This window comes from Aythya marila (genome assembly GCF_965140915.1).
Source record: "Aythya marila genome assembly, chromosome: 6".
Lineage (NCBI taxonomy): Eukaryota > Metazoa > Chordata > Aves > Anseriformes > Anatidae > Aythya > Aythya marila.
In genome coordinates this window covers 13,293,868-13,316,602 of record NC_139047.1, presented here as the reverse complement: position 1 = coordinate 13,316,602, position 22,735 = coordinate 13,293,868, and the positions used below count along the sequence as shown (strand labels likewise).

The window sequence follows — 22,735 nt, the reverse complement described above, 5'->3', positions numbered from 1 at the left end:
CCACTTTGTCCTTGCTTGTATGCCCCCTCCCTGAGTATTTGCTGCTGACCACAGTGAGGTGTGGGATAACGGGCTGGCCGGGTGCTTGGCCACACCAGGTATTAACTTACCTACGTGTATTCTTATTGCTCCTCGAAACCTCACCGGACACCTTGAATTGCAGAAGTTTCACTACTTTATCTTAACGTCTTTTTTTAAACTGGCAGGAATAAGTTTGACATTTGAGGCTAAAATTGGTTTACTGTCACCAGAATACAACAGTCTTAATAGGAATTACTTTCAAGGAAAGATTAAAAAAAATAGAATGAAATTTTAATTTAGATCACATATATATTTATATCGTATATGTAGAGCACAAGCCATGTTTACATATTACAGAAAAGTATATTAATGCCTTAAATTGAAAGGAGTATAACTCCTTTCAAATACCTACCATTAAGATATTCAAAAATACATTTCAGTGTTCCACTGCCAGCAATAAAATGCTACCAAAGTGATATTCAGGCTGTACAATTTAGCTGCCAAAGTTTTTAAAGAAAGTCAAGCCATTGAACTGTGGAAAAGTCACTGCCTAAGCACCTGTAACTGATGCTAGCTGAAGTGCTAAACCAGCTCTTGGCAGCATGGCCTCTTTTGCAGGTGCAGAGAGTATTTTTTTTGTGTCAGTTTATTCAACTAGTACAGTTCATTAAGTATTTCATTTGAAGTTGAGAAATGGGTTGGGAATTGAAATAGAAGAAATGCTTATTTTCACCTTTCAATCTGTGAATAAAAATGAGGTGCGAGAGCCTGAGATCTATTAGCTTTAAAATCTTGTAGGATATATTAGCCTAAAATGATTGATTTAAATTCAGATAATATGCTGTTCAAAAAAGCCAGTCTGTTTAGTAAGATGAATGCTTTTTGCTGTGTCCAGCATGTTGTAAGACTAACAAGAAACCATTTTTATTGGCGTTTTTAAGAATATGTAAAGTTTAGTTTCCATTTACATGTGAATGCTATTTGGAAGAGATTACTTTAAAAATAAAATTAAAAAAAAAAAGGAAGGAAAAGTCATGTGTGCTTAGGGAAGTTATATTATAACAGAAAATAGATTTTTTTGTTTGTTTCCAATGATAACTTAAAAGAGACAAAATGATTGCAGCTGCTCTGATTTTTAATCCCCCTGCCCAAAGCAGGGAGCAGGAGGGTGTGGATCAGCTGGTGGGTGCCCGATGCTGGCGTGGGTCAGACGGGGGCTTCACTAGAGAAGAGCAAGAGGAGCCAGGCCTGTAGTGGTGAGTGCTGGCTCTTGTCAGCAGTGCTGCTGTGCTCTCACAAAGCTCATCAGTCGGCCCAGCAAGGGTAAGAGTCGTGAGTTTTGCTAGAATCCAGGCTGGCAAAACCCACGTCTCCCTGCTGCGGGCAACGTGATTGATCCCCATGCTGGGGGATGCTGCTGCGGCTCCCTCTGCTCTGCCCCGTCTCGTGCCAGTTGTTTCATGAGGCACCATTTCTCACAACAGCAGCTCCAAAGAAATGTCCTTCTGGTCGGTCAACAACTGTAGGAACAGTTCTTGTGTTTTGTAAATAAAATCTGACTTCATTTTTTCCATTGTGTGCAAACAGGGAAAAGCATTCTGTTGAAATCCATGGCACCCAGGAACACCACCCCAAAACATCTGTTTTTATAGACTTTACTGGGTTTTACTTGCAGTTGGCTGCTTTTGTTTTCCTTTGTAAGAAAAAGCACTCTTTCTTTAGAGTGATGGGGAAATACCTTGCTCTGCATTTGCAGATTTAAGTCAGTTGTCTCGCTGTTACATCACCGTAGTTTGTTAATCTAATCTTTTATCCATGGGAATTTAAAAAACGCAGTATGTACCTCAGGCAGAACTGATAGCTGTAGGTCTTTGATTTTATTGCTGTTGTGAGCAATTTGAGTTAGTTTTAAACATAAAGTCACACTGTCAGAGCATTATATAGTTAATAACAATAATAATAAAAAAGTGGTGCTGTCCTGTCACAAAGTAGAATGCAGAAGGTAATGTCAGGTACACTTTAAGTACATGGCAGAACCATTATGTGGTGCCTCAGGTGGTGGTAAGCAATAAATCTGAGGGTGACCGAATTTCCTCAGGCTGATGACTTAGAGCTCTCAGAAAGCCCTGACCAGCAGAGCTGTCTGCACGCCTGCTAACATGAAATGTCTCTGACAAAGAGAAGAAAAATGGTCGTATATTAACGACCTTTCCTGTATTTAAGTATAAATTACTATCCTGCTCGTAATGTTGTGTTGTGAGTTCCTGAATTGTTTGGCAGGGCCAGTTTAAAAGTCATTCTGACTCTCTACTTAGGCTGTTGTGTGGCAGTGGTTGGCATGTCGGGGATCCTCCAGCCCATAGCTGTCTGTGTTGAGGGGCAATTTCCCACGTATGTCTGTACGGATGTACCACTTACAGTGCTTTGCTTCAAAGCTGGCTTGAAATTTTGTTGAGATTTGTTCAGAAGGAGCTCTAAAAAATATTTTGACACACATTCAGGTGTGAGAAAGTAATTTGTCTGTCTGTCCTGGCGAGTGTAATGTGGAAGCAGGCAGAAGAGTAATTGTCATGGGTATGGCCTTTGACACCTGACAGCTTGATCCACGTGTGATGGACAGCGTTTTTCCCACCCTAATCAGTATTTTTATATGCAGGAGCAGAATTTAAAATTATGACTTTAACTGTGTGGGTGATTGATTGTAAGCTTCTTGCTGCCCACTTACGGTATTTCATCCAAGTGTATCCTTAGTTCTTCTTAAACATAGTTCTTCCCCGCTGGGTGGCTAAACAAATAGACCTCACAGTATTTTAGGGAGTTGCAATGGATGCAGTTATACACACGTGCATATATTGCCTATGTTCCTCAATCTGGCAGCCTACCCAAAAGTCACCTTAGTGTGTTTGCACCCAAAACCATCAAAATCAATTTTTAATATGTAATTTAGACTGCATTATAGATAGCACAGCCTACAGAAAATGCTAGTGGGTGAAAAACTCCAGTTGTCTTTATTGGTTTTCTGAATTTGGCCCTGTGACAGCAGCCTGCAGCCTGAATCCCAGAGAAGAAAAGGGTTTCAGCTAGATGTAAATTGTGCTTTCCTGGGCAAGGAGACTTGAAAGCAAAAGACAATAAAGGAAGGATTGGAATTGTCCTGTTTGCGCTCCTGGTCACTCCGGGCGATACTTTGCTATCTAGATGTAGGCATCAATTTGCTGCCAGAACTCAGAACCTAGAGACCTTGAAGAGTTTGGGGGGACCCCAGGAGGGACAGCTGCAGCTCCAGACACCCCCAACTACACTGGGGTCCTGAACTCCAAACCTTGTGTTATTTGTCTGAGATTGCCCGGTGCTTCTATACCCACAGTTAGGCAGCCACCTTCTAACCTGAAACGCTAACTTTTTTTTGATCCACTGAAGGGTTCAAATGCTGTGAAGTAAGGCAGAAGGCACTCCTGTTCAGGGAAGGTGTTAACATCTCTGTATGGCTTCTTAGTAAAATTAAAAACAAAATAAAATAAGAAAATAGGATTACATCTGGCCTAGAGATGCTTCTTTTGCCATTGTGTTGATGCAAGCTTTCAGTTTTTAATTGTGCACAAATGGCAGAACTTCCCTTCTGTTTTTTCTAATGTAACCAATTTAAGTCTAAGTGTGGTTTCTACCATATGCTTGTTTCAACCATATTTGCAGTTTAAAAAAAAATATTTCCAAAACATAAGAGTTCAGGGAAAATACACTGTTAACCATGAATCTGTGTAGATACTAATCTTTGAAGGTGATGCTAGCAAAAGGAAAAAGGGTTGCTCTGCATGGCTTGAAGCTCAGTGGTGCAGAGATTTGCTTAAAGAAGGGAAATGGTGGGACTTTATCCTCAGCTTTGTCAGAGAGGATGCACTGTGAGTAAGGCTGCCCATGCACACACGGTATGTGCTGTGGTGCTGTGCTAGAAGGTACCCTGCAAATTTTGACAAGGAGGGAAGTGCCCCCGATGTAATTGAGGTTAAAAGCTGTTGTCATGAGAATAAAATTTGAGTTTGGCTCGTGTGTTTGAACGTCCGCTGTCTGCGGCTTACTGCTGCAATGCAGCAAGATGAGGATAACTTATTTTTTAAACCAGGTTCCTAAGTTTAAAGTACAAAGTGCTGCTCTGCAGTAAAACAGCGGTGCTTATAAATAGCGTGTGTGTATGATCAACTTGGTGTGCAGAAAGGAGAGTGTTTTCTGTGTTTCATCATTCAGGGAAAAGAAATACTTCTTTTGTCTTAGCTCACAATGGTTATTATAAATGTTCAGCCCGAACGCCAGAGCATAGGTAGAATAGTGCAGAAATGCAACATGACAAAAGGAAAGCAATAAGGAAAAGAAAATATTGTTTCCTGAGAAAAGAAAGCAGATGGGGGTATCTCCTAAGTAAACTTCTCTCTAGTGTCTATAATAAATGGCATGAGTGATGGTTTTCCATTACCTTTTGCTCATATCTAAGGAGGGCAGTGACGAACAAATTAAAGGTATATGTATGACGGGCATGGGCCACGTATGTGGTGCGTGTTGTCAGGGTGCTTATCTATGTGTGCAGTTTGTTATTCACTATGCAAATCTTGTGACCAATGTTAGTACTGCCTCTGTCACTGTGCAGCATTGCATGGCCAGCCCGTGGTATGAGCTGGGACTGCACAGGAGTCAAACTGTACATCTCTGATTATGGTCCCTTCCAGTGACCTTCCTGAAAAGAGACTTCTTCAGGGTAACACATAGCAGGTAAACACAACTTTTGCTCCCATGCTATGCTTTGGGCTTTCAGGTTAATAGCCAGTTACTGTGTTTTGATGGGACTCCTGAAAGAATAACCAAATCAGTGTCTGCTTTTGTCCTAGCTTACTTTAATTGCAAGAATGATCTTTTTTATTTATTATTTTGGGTCATGATTAAATATTCCTCACGGTATGTTGGTTATGGTTCTGTGGTCTTTTACTGAATTGGAAAGAAGATTCTCATGGTCACTGCTGGTGACTGATGTCGCAGAACGGGTATGGCACTGAACTGGTTTTGGAACCATGTTGAGGGTATTTTTAAGGCCTTATTATTTTACATGCTCTATTTATTTCCTGTCTTCTAGTTAAATGCAGGCACTTTTTAAAAAAAACAAAAAAAAACAAAAAACAACTGAGTTACTGTTCATATCTCCCCACGGGAAAAGAAAGAAATGAGAAGAGTGGTTGGGATGATGGCTTTGAGAGTATAAGTAGCAGTGTATTTGAATTTGGAATATGGCTTATTCAGTTGTGAAAGCTGCAAATAAAATGCCAATGCGGCTGGCTTTCTGATAGTTCAGCAAGAGCATTTCTCTGCAGAGTTTATATCAAAAGGATTTGGAGATTACATTATGCTGAATGATACAAGTGTCTCAAGATCTGTTTTCAAACAGTTGTATTGAAGAGTAACTAAAAATTGGATGCAGGTCACCAGACACTGTGTTCATACAGGGAAAGAATGATTTGAAAGAGAAAGAGTAAGTATTTATTGTACTGAAGGAGTATCTTAAAATCCAACACTTTTTGGCTTTAGTTTTTATGTGCAAATAATAAAATGTTTGTGTATCTAACTAAACTGGAACTGCTAAATGGGACTGCTAATGTACAGCTGGACATTATTTGATTAACCTAAAGCTGAGGTATTGCTTTGAGGTTTTTTTTTTTTTGTTAGTACAGCGTGATGGAATCACTTGCTGTATGGGTGTTTGACTTACCCTAATAAAAAAATGAGTATATAATTACATTGATGCTTATGGTTTTTAAAATGTATTATTAAATATAGGTCTGCTGTTTCCCTGTATGAGCACTACTCACCACAGAAGGGGGAAGTATCTATAATGCTCAGTGACACTGCTGATGTATGGTAATCATACTTTATTGCTATACTGATATTAAAGTCAGTGTTGTACCACTAAATAATCCATCCTAAAAGGCAAAGATGTGATGAATTACAGACAAAAGAATAAGATACAGTTTCTGCTGAGATTTGGAATGAGTCACATATTAATAGGGCAGAACTGGCATAGATAGGAAGACACAAGGCTCAAAAACCTAAAGCTGTCTAACAGGACTGTAAGAAAATGCAGAGGCATGCTGGACAATGTTTTGCATATGAGGAGAGGCAAGGCTGTATTGAATTGGCGAAGAGTTTTTAAAATAAATAAATAAATAAAAGGTCAGCTGGAACAAGGAAATAGGAACAAACTGGAGTTTGCAGATGAGTGCTGTTGGCCCATATCTGTATTTGCATGGGCAAGGAACTGGTCAATTGTCTTGTTTTGTGGAGCCTCTTCCACTGGTGAAGCAGCCCTGGCTTGAAAGGAAGGAGGGGAGCTTCAGTGAACCTCATCTGAGGGGACAGCAGGATTGCAAGCAGTGCACCAGGACTGGAGTTAGAGGGGTCCAGAGTTGTGCACGGGGTTTGTGTCCAGGGAAGCCATTTGTTTAGCTGAACATCATGCAGAAAATGTTATTCTAAGTATTGAAGTCAGAAAATGAATAATGGCATTAAATTGCATGTGTAATTAAAATATTGGTTAAAGATGTGATTCATCTCTGGGGTGTATTGTAGAAGAGAGTTATTAAAATTCAACTACCTAAATTTGGAAGGTTTGCGCCATTTTAGAATAGAAATAGATATTTGCACGTGTTTGTAGTGTTGGGCCCAGAAGGATAAAGTGCCAGCAACTAGACAGAGCTCAGGTTTTGATAAGGAAGGAGGAAAAAAAGTCCTCATCTGTAAAGAAGCCATTTGCTGAAGTAAAGGGTTAAAGAGGCTTCTGGGTTTTAGCCATTTTAAGGACCAATTCAGGCTGGGCCTTCAACTCTCTTATCACACGGGCTTAGAGGGAAAGCAAACCACGTGGAGAGGAGCAACGTTTGAGTTGAGGGATTTGGTTTCCCTTTGACTACTGGCAACTTCAGACAGCGGCACAAAATGGCCATTTCTTGGGATCGGTCTGTTTCTTCAGAATCTTCTGGTGAAAATGTGCATAGCTTGTGATACCAAGACGAAGATCACCCAGACCAGAAAAACATTTTCACCTTCTGATTTTTGAGCATTCATGCAATGCTAGGACTCAAATTTAAGGCTGTTTTGCTCTTCCTATTGATTTCCTGCATAAGTGGAGATCAGAGAGATTGCCTGGGTATAAAAACTTCTGCTTATTGTGAGTAAGGGCAAGAACATCAGATGTTCTGGTCATTCCTCAGCATCAGGTGCCTGGATTTGTTCCAATTGTAACTACAGTGAAGACAAAAATTTTGCTGAGATTGAATGTAGTACAGTTGCTGCTGCATGGTTAAGTGTCCCTCTAATGAGGAAACTTTATTGCCTGTTCAAACTTCTATTATAGATCCAGCGATTATGGCTGCCATCAGTCCCAGCCACTGTAATTAATATTATAACTGTCAGTTATAATCTTTTTTTCACTTGCAAAATTTGGAAAATCGTCTGAGAACAATGTTCTCTGCATTTTTTATTCGCCTAGGGACAAATTATTTTGGAAAGACTTGGAAAAAAAAAAAGTCGTTTTTATTTAATTTTGGATAACATGTGAGTTTCCTTTCTCATGTTACTAAAGGTGTTTCCCCTCTCTCCTCAACTGGAGTTTTTTTTTTATGGCACCAGTGTGTTCTGGTAATGGGACAGCTGTGCCACCACAAGCTGCTGACTGGTCTTTGAGGTTGCTCCCAGGCAGCACACGAATAGGCACGAGTAGCTGGTGAGTCTAATTGGAAATTAGAGTTATCCACTTGTCCTTCAGCTGCCCTTCAACCCAAAAAACAGTGGCTGGTCTGTCATTTACATGCATCTATTTGGGAAGGCAAAGTAGTAATGCTGCTACTTTGTAGTAGTGCAAGAGGCAACTGTGTCTTGTAAGCTCATGGAAATAAAATTTATGACCCTGCGTATTGTCATAGCATTGTTTTCAAAGTGACTTTCCGTACAGGCTGAATGTGGGCTTGTATAATTGGTAGGGGAGAGAGCAGCAGTTGCTCAGTGTGGTTTCTGGAGATACCCAGGGAGAAAGTAAGAGACTTCACTGAGACTGTGAGTCCCCAGTTTTCAGGGCCTAATGCAAAACTGCACAATGAGAGCTGTCCTTAGTGTGAAGTGGAAAGCTTTGGAGTCTGTTCTGGTCTGGTGGAATAGCCACTGCCAGTTGTAGAAACTAGTAGTACTAGTCCAATTCTGCGTGTTTGCAGTCATTCTCGATATCAAGAGTATAGTTTCCATCTCAGAACTTGATAATACATGTGGTTACCCATAACTGCAAATCTTTGTTTTTTTCCAAGAACATGTGTTTTTCTCATTTGACAGCAGTTTTTATGTAATTTATCAGGTCACAGATAAAAATCTATATAACAGAGCTTGAAATCATCTAATTTCTGTAGCTCAGCACATCCTAAATAGCACAATTTCATCAAATCCAGTAATTCACCAGATGGGTATTGGCACAGGGAAGTTTGTATTTGACCACTGTACACCTCTCCATTAGACTACCTGGAACTCTTCCTTGTTTTCCTGCAGTACTGTTGACCTGTTGCTGTTTATTTTGTCTCTCAGGCATGCCGCTTCTGGTACGAAGGAGCAGTGATCCAGCTTTGGGCCCCCCTGCTGACTTTCACCCAAGTGCTTCTCATCCCAGTGACCACAGTCTCAAACATGTTACAGCAGTAAGTGTCCACTTCACTCATCTTTTTATTCGAGCAAAAACTGTTCTTACCTGTTGGTACACAGCTGTTTTATAAGCTAAATGTGTTTGGATCTAAAGCAAAGTGCATCATACTCATTTTCTGTGAAGGAAAGAATTTATCCTCTGCATAAAATGGGTGATACAGTCATTTAGATGATATAGTCAATTAACAGTGGTTCACTTTTCTCAGTACAATATTTACATAAAGCTTAATGGTGACATAAGGCACCATTGTGCTTTTAGGAATTGTTTCTTTGTTTGGCATTTTATTGTCCAGTTTATCATTGCTTAGCGGGAAAAAAATGTACTCACTTTTAATACGCATCACCAGTCTTGAACCTCTTTATGCTTCCCTTGCCTTTTTCATGACATTTTTGCCTTCCTTTGACGCACTGCTACTATTCTGCATGGTCTCTTCTTTCTCCCATGTCTCTGTTTTACAATCTTACTCTTCCCTTCTGAGGACAAACTCAGGTGCAGCATTGTCACTACTACGTACAGAAGCAAACCCATAATTGATGGGGATGCAGTAACTCTTAATTGGACATTATTGCAGGCTGTTTCTGATCTTCTGAAAGTGATACTGTGTTGGTGACACTTAGGCCATATTCTTTACTTTGCATTTTTAAGGCCTGAAGCTTTGTGTTTGCTTGTGGGGAAGGTGTTCCTTTATTACATGCAGAAAGGTAAAATTGTGTTGAATTTGTAAATGTGTCGGCTGGGATATGTATGTGTATCAAGCAGAACAGAGCTTTTTGGTAGATTTGATATTTGCCTAGAAAGCTCTGCTGGGTCTGCTTCTGCACTGCTTTATGCCAAATGAACACTGGTTTAATTGATGTTGCAGATGCACCTGCATTTTCTTTCCTAGTGAAACTTCTGGTTTTTCCCCTTTTCCTTCCCTGATCCGGTCCCTGTCCCCACTTGTTGGAACTGATTTGTATCACTCCTACTTCCACATGCTCAAACAAAAAGGAAAAAACAAAACCCCAGCTTCCTCATTTGGCATGGGGAGATGTTTCAGCCTCGATCGTAGCTCGTTAATGCTGTAAGAATCCATGAACAGCTGTATTGGCGCATTAGGGAGAAAGGAGGAGTGAAATAGAAAAGTAACTAATGCTGGAGGTGGGAACCAGTTCAGCTGAAGATCTTGCATTTAAGACCATATCTTCCTTTAGTTTCACAAGAACAAGGTAAGTTTTTTTTTTTAAAAAAAAAAAAAAAAAAAAAAGTCAGGTGACTTGCATCTAAATGAATCTAAATGACATTTTATGGGTCTCAGTGTTGACTGGAATTCTGAAGACCAACACACGATTTTAGGTCGACTGTTCGTTGTTTCTCTTTGGTCAGCTTTGGGCACATCCAAATGCCTAGTGTGCATCCGGCTTTACAGTGTTATTTACTGTTATTTGCAGAGTGGTGCAATTTAAAAATGCTCTTGACTCTCCAAGTACATTATGGTGTTTTAGGGGCTTCACGTAAATGATGTGCTGTGTCATTTGTCAGAGAGCTGAGAGGTTTTTCTTGAGGTGTATGCTGCCAGCGCTTACATATTCAAGAAATGCTGGCTTAGTCTGATAAATTGAAGTACAAAGAAGAGTTCTGTAATGTTGCAAAAAAGTTTGCAAAGTTGAGAAATTTGTCAAATGAGCATATTAGTGCTGATTCTGGTATTTCATAACTTGAACAAAAACAGACAAAATGGTGAAATCATTTATTTCATTCCAGAAAATATTTTATGTTATGTTGTTGACTATCAGGGAGAGAAAGACATTTTCTGTTTTGGTTGTTTTTTTTTTTTTTTTTTTAATATTAGCAGCAGTAAGCCCTTTTAATGCAATTATATGGGGACTCCAGTTGTATCTGTAGGCTGAAGGCTCACACTGCTTCACTGAGTTGTATCAGTACACAAGACTCCTCTAGGCCTAAACGAAACCTCTGTGCCTAAAAGACAGAGCATCCCTCTGTCAACTATAGGGTTAACAGCAAAAGCTGGACAGCTAGCAAGAGTGAGGAAGGTTCTCAGATTTTGAAATGTTGTGTAAGTGGGGGAAAAAGTCCCAGAAGGTTGAAAGTTTTTATTGTTAAAATGAAAATCTGTTACAGCAAAACACATTACACCAGCTCTTATTTTTGCAACAGTACTATTTCTAAAACTCTCATCGTCAATCATACTGAAATATGCTTTGGCATAATGTATTGGGAAGCATAAAAAGCTTAAATAACTTAAATTAAGTACAGATTGTTTTAAAACACAAGGAAGAATTGATATTTGACAAATGAAAAAACATGGCACAAACAGCTCTGCATTTTGAATATAGCTGTGCTCTTTCACACAAGCTTTAAAGGGGTATTTAGAGAAATTTCTTTTGTTCTGTATATTGCAGCTGAAACATTAAAACTATTACTACATTTTCTTTGCCACATGTTTTTTTCTAATTAAGCTGCTTGTGAACATTCATATGCAAGTTGGAAGAATCAGAACTATGAGTAGTGTAAACTACCTTCAGTATACACAGTAAAAACTACATATTTGTATTATTTATGCCACTGCTATCTTAGTTTCAAATATAAAATTGTATCTGTGTTCTATAATTCACTTGGTTGTTCTTAGCACTTTGGGAATTTTGGTGTTTGATACCTACAGAACTGTTAGTTTGGTATTATGTAGAAATGCTCATGGTTATGCTGTCTTACATGATGTGTATGGATAGTAGGTGGTCAGGTTTTTAAGAGGTGATTGTCATATGAACATCAAGGCAACACTGGTTTGTCTCCAGGTGAGTGCAAGGCAGATGTGCAGTAGAGTAATGCATCAAGTAAAATTGATTAATTTCTTATCCTATTGCACAACAAACATGCAATAGGGTAAGAAAACTGCTGCCTGGTCCAGGAGAACTGGATGGACCTGACGAACCATTTGAGCAGTACACAGTATTTATAGAATCTAATCAGAGTTCATACTCTGTTTTCAAATGTTGTCCTGGTGTATATTCAGAGGAAGGCAGTCTCATGCCATATTACGATTACCAAAAGGAAGTGTCTTTTGAGTGACCAGGGAGCTTGAGATGAATTTAAGCCATTCGTTCACGTTTTCCTCTGATACTTGTTTTGTCTTAGCTATAGTTTTAGCCCCAATTTGCAAAATGTTTCTAGATCAGTCAAAATCTGATCGTGAAGTCCAGCATCTGTTCTCTCAGACTGGAAGTCATTTAACAGATGGTACGGAATCTGAGTCTCTCGTTTCATCCAGACCTTCCCTTCCTTATCGTGATAGCTGCCACAGAAAAATCTAGAGACTGTAATCAGGGAAAAAGGGGGATAGCAAAAATCCAAATATGCTATCAAAGAAGAGGTATTTCTTACTGAATTTGTTAATTTACGAAGGCAGCTGTTAACCTCTTCTGACTAGTCACGATCGTAGTGCCCTGGCCAGGCTTTCAGAAATGCGGACTCCCCCCTGCCTCTCCAGAGGGGACTTCAGGGAAGAGCAGTCAGCGTAATGTACTCCTCTGCAAAACTCTGTGCCCAAAGCTTTGCTCTGGCAATAGCTAAGTATTGGCCCAGCAGCTTTTTGGCTGTGAGTGTCCTGGCTTCAGGCTGTCTGGTTGGCAGCAGACGTGAAGCCTTCTCCTGGGGACCCCCCTCAGAGTGAGGCCACGCTGCGGGACTGAGGCGGTCGAAGCCTTTGGGATGGAGGAAGCCTGCTTTTGCCTCCGGCTGTTCCCTCAGCCCTTGCCCAGCGTGCCTCAGGGAGTAGAGCTGGATTTTGGTGCTGGCTGCCCAGGCCCGGCTGGAGGCCACTGCCCAAGCACCAGTCAGGTGCTGATGGGGTGTGCAGTTGCGTTCACCATTGAACTTTCTAGGGAGGAGATCACGTTTTGCTGCTTTTCCTCAGTCTAGTTTGGCAGTACTGAACCGTAGTAATTATCGTGGTCTAATTAAAACATCTGAACTTCCCTTTCTGGAGCTATTACTTCTGTTTGTCTCTGCTCAGGGGCAGACTTCTCCACTCTCTTAAAACTCACGACGGATGAAGTCTTAGCCTGAGTGTGGTCCCTTTTAAGTTGATGGGAGTTCTGCATTAATTTAGGAGGGATGAGTATTTCACCTCCTCTTGCTAACCTGCTGATTATCATGGGGCTGCCACATTCTGGATGACCTCCTTTTCTTCTATAGTTGCATGTTTCTTCAATAAATACTTGGGTTAACTTGGAGTTAATCAATAGTAATCAATAGGAATGGCTGATTAAATTGCATTTATCCATACTTAAGGCTACAATGAGATGTAGGATCAATTGAAGAGCTGCTCCAGCAGCTCTGTCCAGTTTCCATTTTTACCTAAAAGTGACTTGAAATTGACCGTATTTTATGCATTGTGGACATATAATTTGCAATTTTGTATAAGGTTCATATATAATCAGAACATTTTTATGTTTCAAGCCCTTGTTAAAAAGGGTCGAAACCTGCCCTGGTTCTTCTGGCCATTAATTGTGTTTGTAACGTATTACCCTTTCTGATTAAGAGTCTGCAGATTAGCATAATGTGAGCGTGTGTAGGGATGCAGCTCCACAGCTTGTTCCTTTTGCACGCTGTTTTATGTGCGTATGTAAACATGAAGTCATACCACAATCAGAGCTTGGTTTCGAGGTAAAGATTATCAATAGTACTTTCAAAATGTTTGGGTGTTTCATGGTAAGTAAAAGCTAAAAATATTGTTTCATCTAATCAGGCTGTTTAAAAGCAAGGCAGGGCACGAAAGGTCTCTCTTGGCTCAGTGCTGGAGGGCTCAGCGCTGGAGCAGTGGTTGTGGGTTTGTACCTTGATGATGTAATGCCTGAAATCCAATGCTTTTGATGTGTTATAATTAGGCAACAAATAAAGCAGGAGTGGAAACGCATCTTAGGTGTTACAGTGCTTGTCTCAGGGTAGAAGGAAGACTCTTTCACTGAAGTGACGTGGTTTCAGTCAGTCTTTCAGACCAGGGAGGTATTGAAGTTCTAGAAGGCATTCACTTATTTTCTAGTGAAGTTTTCCCATTAATATTTTAGCTCCTGCTCTTGAAATTTCTGCTGTGTAGAACTGAACCCCAGATTTGGGGAGACTGGAAAGAACTTGCTGTCATTCACCTGGGAGGTTCTGAACAGTGCCGGGTTTTGAAAGGCAATCCTGATCTGGGAGAATCCATTTTTTAAAGCAATTGCCGTGTGCCTGTTTATGCTGCGCGACTTCTCATCAGCGCGAGAGCCAGCCAGCGCATCGCTCTTGATGTCTGATTAGCTGATCAGAGGGACGTCTGCAGCCGGGGAGCTCTGAAGTTCTTGGAGCGAGGCGCTGCACAAACCGGAGCTGCGTGGCAGCCGTACGCCGCGGCAAACCGCGCCTCCTCGAGCCTTTCATAAATCCCGCTACGCAGCTAGCTGAGGGCTGTCAAATTAACAAAAGCCATTCCTCCCTGAGTCTCTCTGTTGTTTTTCCACCCTGTGCTGCTTTCCCCCCACTGCCTTTGTAGCTTGTGCCGTGGCATTTTGCATCAAAAGGAAATTACTGTACACTGTAGAGGAAAAACTAAGAAATCTAAACGAAATATTTGTAGTGCTTCAGAGCACTGAATTGATCATCTGAAACAGGACAGAAGTGCCCTGTAGTAATTTCCTTTTTGGCGTGCGCAAAGAGGTATGTGCGGGGGAAAAAGACTTCTTTGTGCTTCCTTGCACGGCTTACCCTTCAGAACAAGTGCATTGTTTTACCTGTATTGTGCAAGGTGAGCGGTGGGTGTAATTTACATATTTTTATTTGAGAAGGATAAGTAGACTTTGTGATTTCTTTTAATAAGGCTTAATGATGACTGTTCTGTGACGTTAATATACTATATAAATTATCAGTAATAATGGTACAATCAGTAAAATGTTATTCATTGTTAATGTGTTGCTTTCTAAAGCTTGTTTCCAGTGAGAGGAATGCAGGCTTTTCAGTGAATATTCATGAGAGAAAGTATCTATTATGAAAGCCATCAAAGTTCTCCATCATTCCGGAACTTATGTTAGTAGGGGGTTGAGTTTTGTTTCCTTTTTGAAATAAATTTTGGGCCTAGGCTGTCATTTCAAAGATGCCTGATTGTTTATAAACCTTCCTCCTTTGTCCTCTGCCTTGTGTAGTCAGGTAGATGTGACTGCAGATGATGGAAGATGGCTGTGAGACTTAAACTCTTTCTTTTTCCCACGTGGCCTATCTTACAAAGAATGTGGAGAAATTATAGGGTGGGAATAAGAACTGCTGACAAAAAAGGAAAAAAGGTCATGCTTTCAATGCTGCTGACACATATTCATCTCTTATAGCTACATCTTTGGGGTCCTACAAAATACTGTCATTCCATCTGGAACAGCTTTTAGCAGGCAGCTTATGCAACAGGCTCCTTGCACTGAAATTGGAAGGAAACATTAGCAAGTTACTTGTATGTCTGACAGTCAAATTAAAAGTGGAAGATGGCAGTCAACATGGCTCATACATATATATCATTTACTGTCAAGCTCTAGAAACATTTAGCTAAAATAAAATTGGTTCTCAGTCAGCGGCCTATTGAAATACAGACCATTAAATATATAGATACCATTTTCTCAAAGCATAGTAACCCAGGGGACAAATGGCAATAATGGCAGATATCTTTGATACCTAGTTAGGCCCAAATGTTGCTGTGACATTAAGAAAAAAACTATTTTTTTTATTTTAATACATCATCTTGCAGTGCACAGATCTGTGAGGCTGTGCTCTTGTTCTAGTTAATATTTTTGTATTTCTGAAAATGAGGCCAGTGGCTGTTTCTCTTAGTGTTGATAGTAATTTACACACTTTTTTGGTAGAAGAGGCCCATTAGGTACTGTAAGTACCCATTGGAAAGATGTTATCCAAGGATTTGTTCTTTTCCTGTGTAGATGGTTTCTCAGCTAATCTGAATATACAGATTTTGCAGATCATCATTTTTGAAACATGCAAATTCACAATTCTGCTTTTTTTTTTGTTGTTGTTGTTTGTTTGTTTTTAATGGCAGTAGGTCCTGATTTACTCCATACTCTTTAAAGCAGTTTCTGACAGTGACAACTGGAATGAAGGGAGGAATATTCTAATGCTTCTGTGTGCTGTGCGCTTTGGGCATTGTGTGTGTTTGGTATGTTGGAGTTTGGGAATAGAAAGCTGAGGCCACTGTGAATATCGACTAAAATGGTAAGGGTGATTCAGCGAGATTCAAGATCTAGAATGAGCATCTCAACTTCCTTTTTTTGTCTGATAAAAAGGAAGTGATTCAATCTAGAAGAAATGCTGATGAGTTGCTGCGAAAGCAAATTTTGGTCCCCGTTCCTCTGTACGATGAGGAACAACAACTGTCTGTTAGCGAGGCACCCTGGTATGCTGGTGCTGAACACCCAAAGAGGGGCATGCTTGTGGTCTGAGCTGGCACTGTTCTTACGTTGTATCCCAGATTCTAAAGTGTATTTGGAAGTTCAGGGTATTGTTCCCAAACAATATTATTAAAAACAAGAAACCAAAAAAGTTTGGACTCAAGAGTGATCTTACATAAGAGCAGTTGTTCCCAAAGTTATTTCTTTTTTTTTTTTCCTGCTTGGGAACCAAAAATTTTTAACATACTACTAATAAATACTGCCTTGGTTCAATCCAGGTTTCGGGTAGAACATATGGATCCCCAAGCTTCTGTCTCAATAATGCAAGTAAAACAGCTTTCTTGCTTGCACTAGTCCCAAGGAATGCTCATTATACACTATGTGCTGTGTCTGAGCCGCAGCATGCAGTGCGACTGGGCTGAGAGCACACTGTGGCGTCCCACAGACGCTCTCCTGGTTGGAGAGCCTGCTGTCTCTTTAACAACTGGCTTAAATAAGGCAGCGTGAACTTGGACTTCAAATAAAAGAGCTGCCGAGTTTTTGGTGGCTTGCTTGCTCCATTGAGCTAAGTAGTGGTACATCTGCAATGATTATACATTTAATACCTGTGGAGATAAATTGGCAACTTCCTTTTCCTTTCTTCTGCTTTTTTGGAATTCCCAAGTGTAATCAATTTCACAGTGTACCTGTCAGCTTCGTGGAAACAAAAGCAAAGCCCTGCCTTTCAGCTCGCCTCACCTCGGTCTAAGAAACACGGCCAAGGCTTCTCAATTAGGAGTTCAGTTCCAATCCCCTTCTGCTTCTACCCCCCACCATGCCATTCTGCAGTAATCTGCAGGAATCTTTGTCCAGCAGCAGGCTGGGAAGCAGACAGAAGACTGGGACTTTACCCCGTTGTTCGGGGGTAAAGTGGGTTCTGCCGGCAGATCGGCTGAGCACGGGCCAGTTGCTCTTCATTGCATCCTCATTTTAGGATGCCTTTCCGAAGAACCCTGATGAAGTCTCTGCTTCTAATGCAGGAGAGGCGTATTCCAAGGGGAATCTTATAAAACATTTCTATGAGAGGTTGGAAGAATGTTAAAAGGAGGAGAGGCCAGGGAATAGAAACCCACAGATTAAATGGATTTCAAGTCACAAAGAACAAGAAACTCTATTTATCAGCTGGAAGAAAGATATCTCCTATTTGGTTTTAAAAGATGTAGCCAAAGTATGGGTGTTTCATCTAAAAATAAATAATCTAAATAAATCACGTCTCTGAAGTGCTGCAGTCCTGAGATTGCAAACAGATTTGTCACCAAGTTCTTGTATGGATATTCTCTTCAGCCAAAGGATTTCTTAACACTGTTTTGGGTTTAAAAGCACAGGAGTATATTCCTCAGATCTGTGATGCGTTGGCAGTAGCTGCAGAGGCATCAGGTGTTTCTGCGTGCTTCTGCAAAGATGTGCTGTTTCTTAATTATTGGTGGTGTTGAAGATTCTTCAGCAGCTATGAAACCGATGGGGCTAATGTACATTATATGGATAAATGTATCTGCATTTCCTTCACAAGAAGTATGTGCCTTCCTGATGCCCTCAGATTTCCATTTGACAGAGTGAATTCAGTAACTCTATCTCTGAGGGAAGAATATTCTACAAAAGATATCCGGAAAATATTGATGATGGAGGCAGTGTGCTGCGCAGTGGGAAGAACAGCTCAAACCAGGAACTGCTTTGCTTCTAGTGGATAAAAATGTGAAAGAGCATATGAGGCATATATTACAAGTCCTCCCCAAGTTCCTGCCACAGAGGCTCAGAGGAACAGAGTGAGTCACCAAGAACTGGAAAAGTTTCTACAGTAGAAATACTTTTTAATATTATTTAGAAATTACCCTGTAAACTAGTAAATAGCGGGGCTAATTGTTGGGATAAAAGAAGGTGGCTCCACCACAGTCTTTGGGCTGTTCTGTCCATCTTTGGTTCCCTGTGAAAATGAGAAGCACTCCATGCTGTCATGCAGAAGAGAAGGGAAGTTGCCAGGATTACCCCTTATAGATGTATCCAAACAGCCAGCAAGAGTCCTTTGTGGTGGATAATTTGTTGTGGTCAGAGTGATAGTCCAGTTAATACATAGCAAACAACCGTGTTTCTTTTATATTATTTTTTATTTTAAGGCACATGAGAATGTAGCAAGAACCCATCATCAATAGAAGTACTTTCAAGTACCAAGTACTTTCATTTACCATGTTAATAATAACAAAGCTATCCTTGGGTTTACAAAACACTGAACCAAATGATCACTTAATGCCTGGCTACAATTTTCTGCCTTTTTACCTTTCAATGTCTAGTTTGCGTGGAGTTGTCGTTTTCAAATGGCTGTTTTGAGAGGCACATTGATGACGCTATTCTGTTAATGTCACCAGTCATGCAAACACTGATATTAGCAGGTAAAGCAAGTTCATTAGAACCAGATGCGTGCTCCTGTAAATAAATGTAGATTTTTTTTAAAGTATGGCACTGTGCCAACAGATTATAACACTTTTGGGAACTGAATCTGCTGCCAATTATACGTTTATAATACTATAAGAAGTATATAAAACACCAAATTATAGATATTAGTTCCATTAAAATTATTTCTGTACAGCCCAGTGCCAGTTACCTTCTAAGCACAGGTCTAACATGCAAGTTTGAGGTTTACTGTAACATTTGTTAAATTATTCAATATTAATAGTTTATTAGTGATATAATTATCAGGGTGACCACTAAAATAGTTCATTTTTTTCTTCACAATTTGTGAGATTACTTCAGGTCTGGCTTTCTGTTCCACTGCTGCCAGCATTTCATGAATATTTAGAGCTGATTGGCAACTGTGGGTTGCAAATACATCTATTTAGTTTGCAGTGCAAAAAACAAATGAGAAGATTTGACACATGCAATTTATAATCTGTTTCCTTTGCTTTTTAAATAGTTGAAATAATAAATTTAGACTTCTGGTAAATGTATAACATAATGGTACAAATAAGAGTTAGAAAGCAAGTTCATAGCACTCACCAGTTCCTAGGGGAACAAAAATAGTTTTATTCAAGCAGAAGGCAGAGAGATGTCTCTGTGCTGAGCGCACCATGAGCTCTTTTTAGTGGGGAAGCATGTCTATGGAAAGCAATACGAGGTGATGCTACCCACTTACCAGCGTATATAGAATGTGTTCATGCAGTGCCCTTTGCTGACAGTGTCTTGTAGGAGAATTAAAATTGCACCCCAGATACATTATTGTGGAAAGAGCAGAAATGAGTTGAATATATTCAGTTCAGATAATGGAAAAGTATCTGTTCAGAGAAGTCAGAATATAACTTGTTATAGTAAAACTTATTTTCCCAAATCACTGAAATTTTAGAAGGGCTTAGCTTCCAAGGCACCTACCGCTGTTTTTTTTACAGATAACCATTGGTATCTCTAACCTCCCTCTGAAATACTACGTTTAGTTTTGTGCTTGTCTTGCCTTGACATGTGGGAGTGGGGAGCCTGTTCACAGGCTCGGAGCCCCCCTGGGCTGTCGCTCTGCTGCCCAGCTCCTGCAGGGCTGGGAGGGGGCTGCCGAGGGCAGGCTGGCCGCCCCACCTGGCCGCTTGTGCCAGCACCGCTTCTCAGCCTTGCTGCCAGCCTCCAGGCCCAGCTGCAGGGGGCTGGAGGGGCTCTGCTGCCCTTATGGGAGGCCTCCTGCGGACTCAGCTTCATTCTGTGCTGCGCTTCTGTCCGTTTGGACCCCAGGCAGCCTCAATCCAAATAAGAGATGCTAGCAAACAGAATTGTGCAGCTTCATATTGACGACTTTGCCTCACTTTTGGAGTTGAACTTGCCCGTACGCTGCGACTGGGGAACAGGAGGCTCCTATTGAGGAAGACAAATTGTGTCAGGAGCATTCAGCCTCTAGTATAATATATTTTTCCTACTGCACATAGCACTTCTGGGTTCATTATAGCTCACTCTCATAAGTCGTCATTTCTGTCTCAGGGCTGTTGTGCTTTCCAATGTAAAGCAGATTGATGCTGGCACATTTTTTCTATTTTAATTTTACAAAGTTGTCACACTGAAACTGTGCCTCATATTGGAAGTGCTTTGAAGTGAAGAGATAAACAAAGAGCTAAAATAAAATTAAAAAAGGAGCGTGAACAACATTTCATCTTGGTGTGCCTTTTTTAAAAAAATAAGCTGAATGGATGTAGTACCCTTGTGCCTCTGTAGTAAGTCTGCAAACATTAGCTGATCAATCTAAATTGAGTTAGTGTATATGCAGTAAGCAGAAACAGGTGAAAATAAGGTTATCTGCGCCCAACTCTTTCTATTTGCTATGAACAGTGAGAAATAAACTAGTTTTTAGACCTGATTAGTTTTGTTTATTTTCAGAGAGGGGCAGAAGCAGAACGTGTGCCGTATCTGCTGTAGTTATTAAACCAAGAAACTACATAAAGTCTCTGGCTCAATTGTGACATTTGCAGATAAAGGTGGAAAGCCCTGCTATAAATAAATCTGAAGCAAATCCAGGAGGAAAAACAGCAGCAGTCCTTGGTGCATTTCAGTTTTATATCTATGAAAAATAATCAGCAACAGAAAAACACAAGAATTTTCTGTCCGTTCAATAACACAAAAGTCAACATCTCTGCTGGTGTCAGAAATGCCACCCGGTTTATAATCCAAATTATGGCTTATAGTTTCATTTTCTTGCTTTGTGGACTCTCAAAACTTTTCCAGTGCAGACGGTAAGCTAGCTCTTCAGTAATTTTTTTTTTTAGGATCCTCTAAAAGTAGTCAAGGAATTTACAGGAGTTTGTTGACCGCAGATTGAAGGCGTCGTCTGCAGCAATAAACTACAAAATACTGGTGACAAATAATGGTCTCACTGCTAGAGTTCTTGAGTGCACAGTTCTTGCTAATTTTTGATTTAAAGGGGAATGACAACTCTATGTCCCTAGAACAGCTGTGAAAACGTGTAACACATAACAGCTTTTACACTCACATAAAGCTGTTTATACATGCTTAAATCTTTTCAGCACTGAGAAGCACCAGTTGCTCAGAAAAGCATGCTTTCTCTGCAGTGGCAGGGTGCAGTGCAATCCTTTCCTGTGCATCTCAGCCTTACCTGTGCAGTAGGATCCTCTCAGTAGACAGCTAATGTTTTCTTTTACAGAGATGCTCAATAACGTAGCTTTAGTGAAGCTTTTTTTTTTTTTTTTTTAAATACATAGAACTTAATCAGCTCACAAAATGTTAACAACTTATGGTCTCTACAAGTTAATCAAGAACCCAACAAAGGTGATTCCCCAATGTCACTTGCCACAGCTCTGAGCCCCTCTAGCTGAGCTGCCTTTTCCCTAGAGGAGGAGTTTGTGGGAAGAAGGTTTTGCCATTAGGTTATCTGGCATTTAGCACCGCTGGTGATCAGCCGTGCCTATTCTGCCTTCCAGAGTGTTGTGAGGATGAATTAAAAATCCTCTGAAGTGCTCAGGTTCATTCCATCAGTCCAAACTTCAAGGTCTGCTCCTGTTTCTGTGTCATCCCTCACTTCAAAGGTATCTGCCCTTTGGCTTTTAAGTTGAGCTGTTATTGTTGGGGCCCCTTTGGGTTGCCTGAGGCTATCAGATGTCCAAATAGCTGTAACAACAGAAATAATATTTGCTTTCTTATGGTAAACAGTTCCTGTTTGATTGTTACAAAGACATAAGATGGTTCAGGCTGCAGCAGAAAGAACTGTTCAAACTTTTTTTCAGGCTGTGTTCGGCTCCCCAAGTCCTTGCACTCGTGATTTCCAGACTTGATGGAGCTGGATGGAGTAGCAGGAATTCATGCACAGGGGGTACATGCATTTCAGTCCAGATCAAGTCTAGCTGCCCCAGATGTTGTTCTGGTTGGGTTTTTCTTTAAGTTCCAGTATTGCTGTTGAAAATTATAACCATTTAAACAGAAAAGGGTTATTTGCTGAGAGAGAATGGCAAATTGAAAGCTTATTTCTCTTTCTATTAGCAGCTGGACTCACGTTGTGCTCACAACGCTGTGCTGTGGACAGCTCACGCTTGAGGGAAAAGCAGTGTTCAAACTGTTTTTGAGCTGGCATTCATCAGCCCAGGCCCCTCTGTTTGTCATCTCCAGGCTCAACTGCTCTGCTGCCATTACACAAGCACAAGCATGTATTATTGCGCAGAAGTTTGGAGTAACTTAAAATTGCAGCAGCATGTCACTTTAGCAACACGTATCAGTATTACTCTGTTATTCCACTGTCTTGGTTCATCTATCCAGTACTTCCTATTGAAGTGCTGAGCCCAATTCATTGTCCTTTTATACTGAAATTTAAAGCCCTGTGTGAGATTATGCACAGATACTTGAAAACATGCCATTCCTGCCATGATCCTCTTTTCCGCTGGGAGCTACTTTTGTCAAGGATGTATTGCTTGTGGCTGCAGGGTGTACCATGTTTCAGGGGTCCTAGACTATTAAGTTTTTTTTTCAGAAGCAAGCAGTGAATGCTTTCTTCAGTAGCTTTTGAATTTGGCAAAGTTCTTATCTGAATGCAATGCCTTTCTTCAGAAAGTCTACCTTGTTCTTTCCCTCACAA

General features: G+C 40.5%; 1 protein-coding gene across 3 annotated transcripts in view; it reads left to right on the top strand.

The window, feature by feature from the left end:
* PARD3B (par-3 family cell polarity regulator beta) overlaps positions 1-22,735 on the top strand; it is a 401,316-nt gene that overhangs the window by 127,291 nt on the left and 251,290 nt on the right. For all 3 annotated transcript variants that reach the window (XM_082763760.1, XM_082763759.1, XM_082763758.1), the window contains exon 4: positions 8,626-8,735. In XM_082763760.1, coding sequence (XP_082619886.1) covers positions 8,626-8,735 — 110 coding nt within the window. The remainder of the gene's footprint in view (positions 1-8,625; positions 8,736-22,735) is intronic.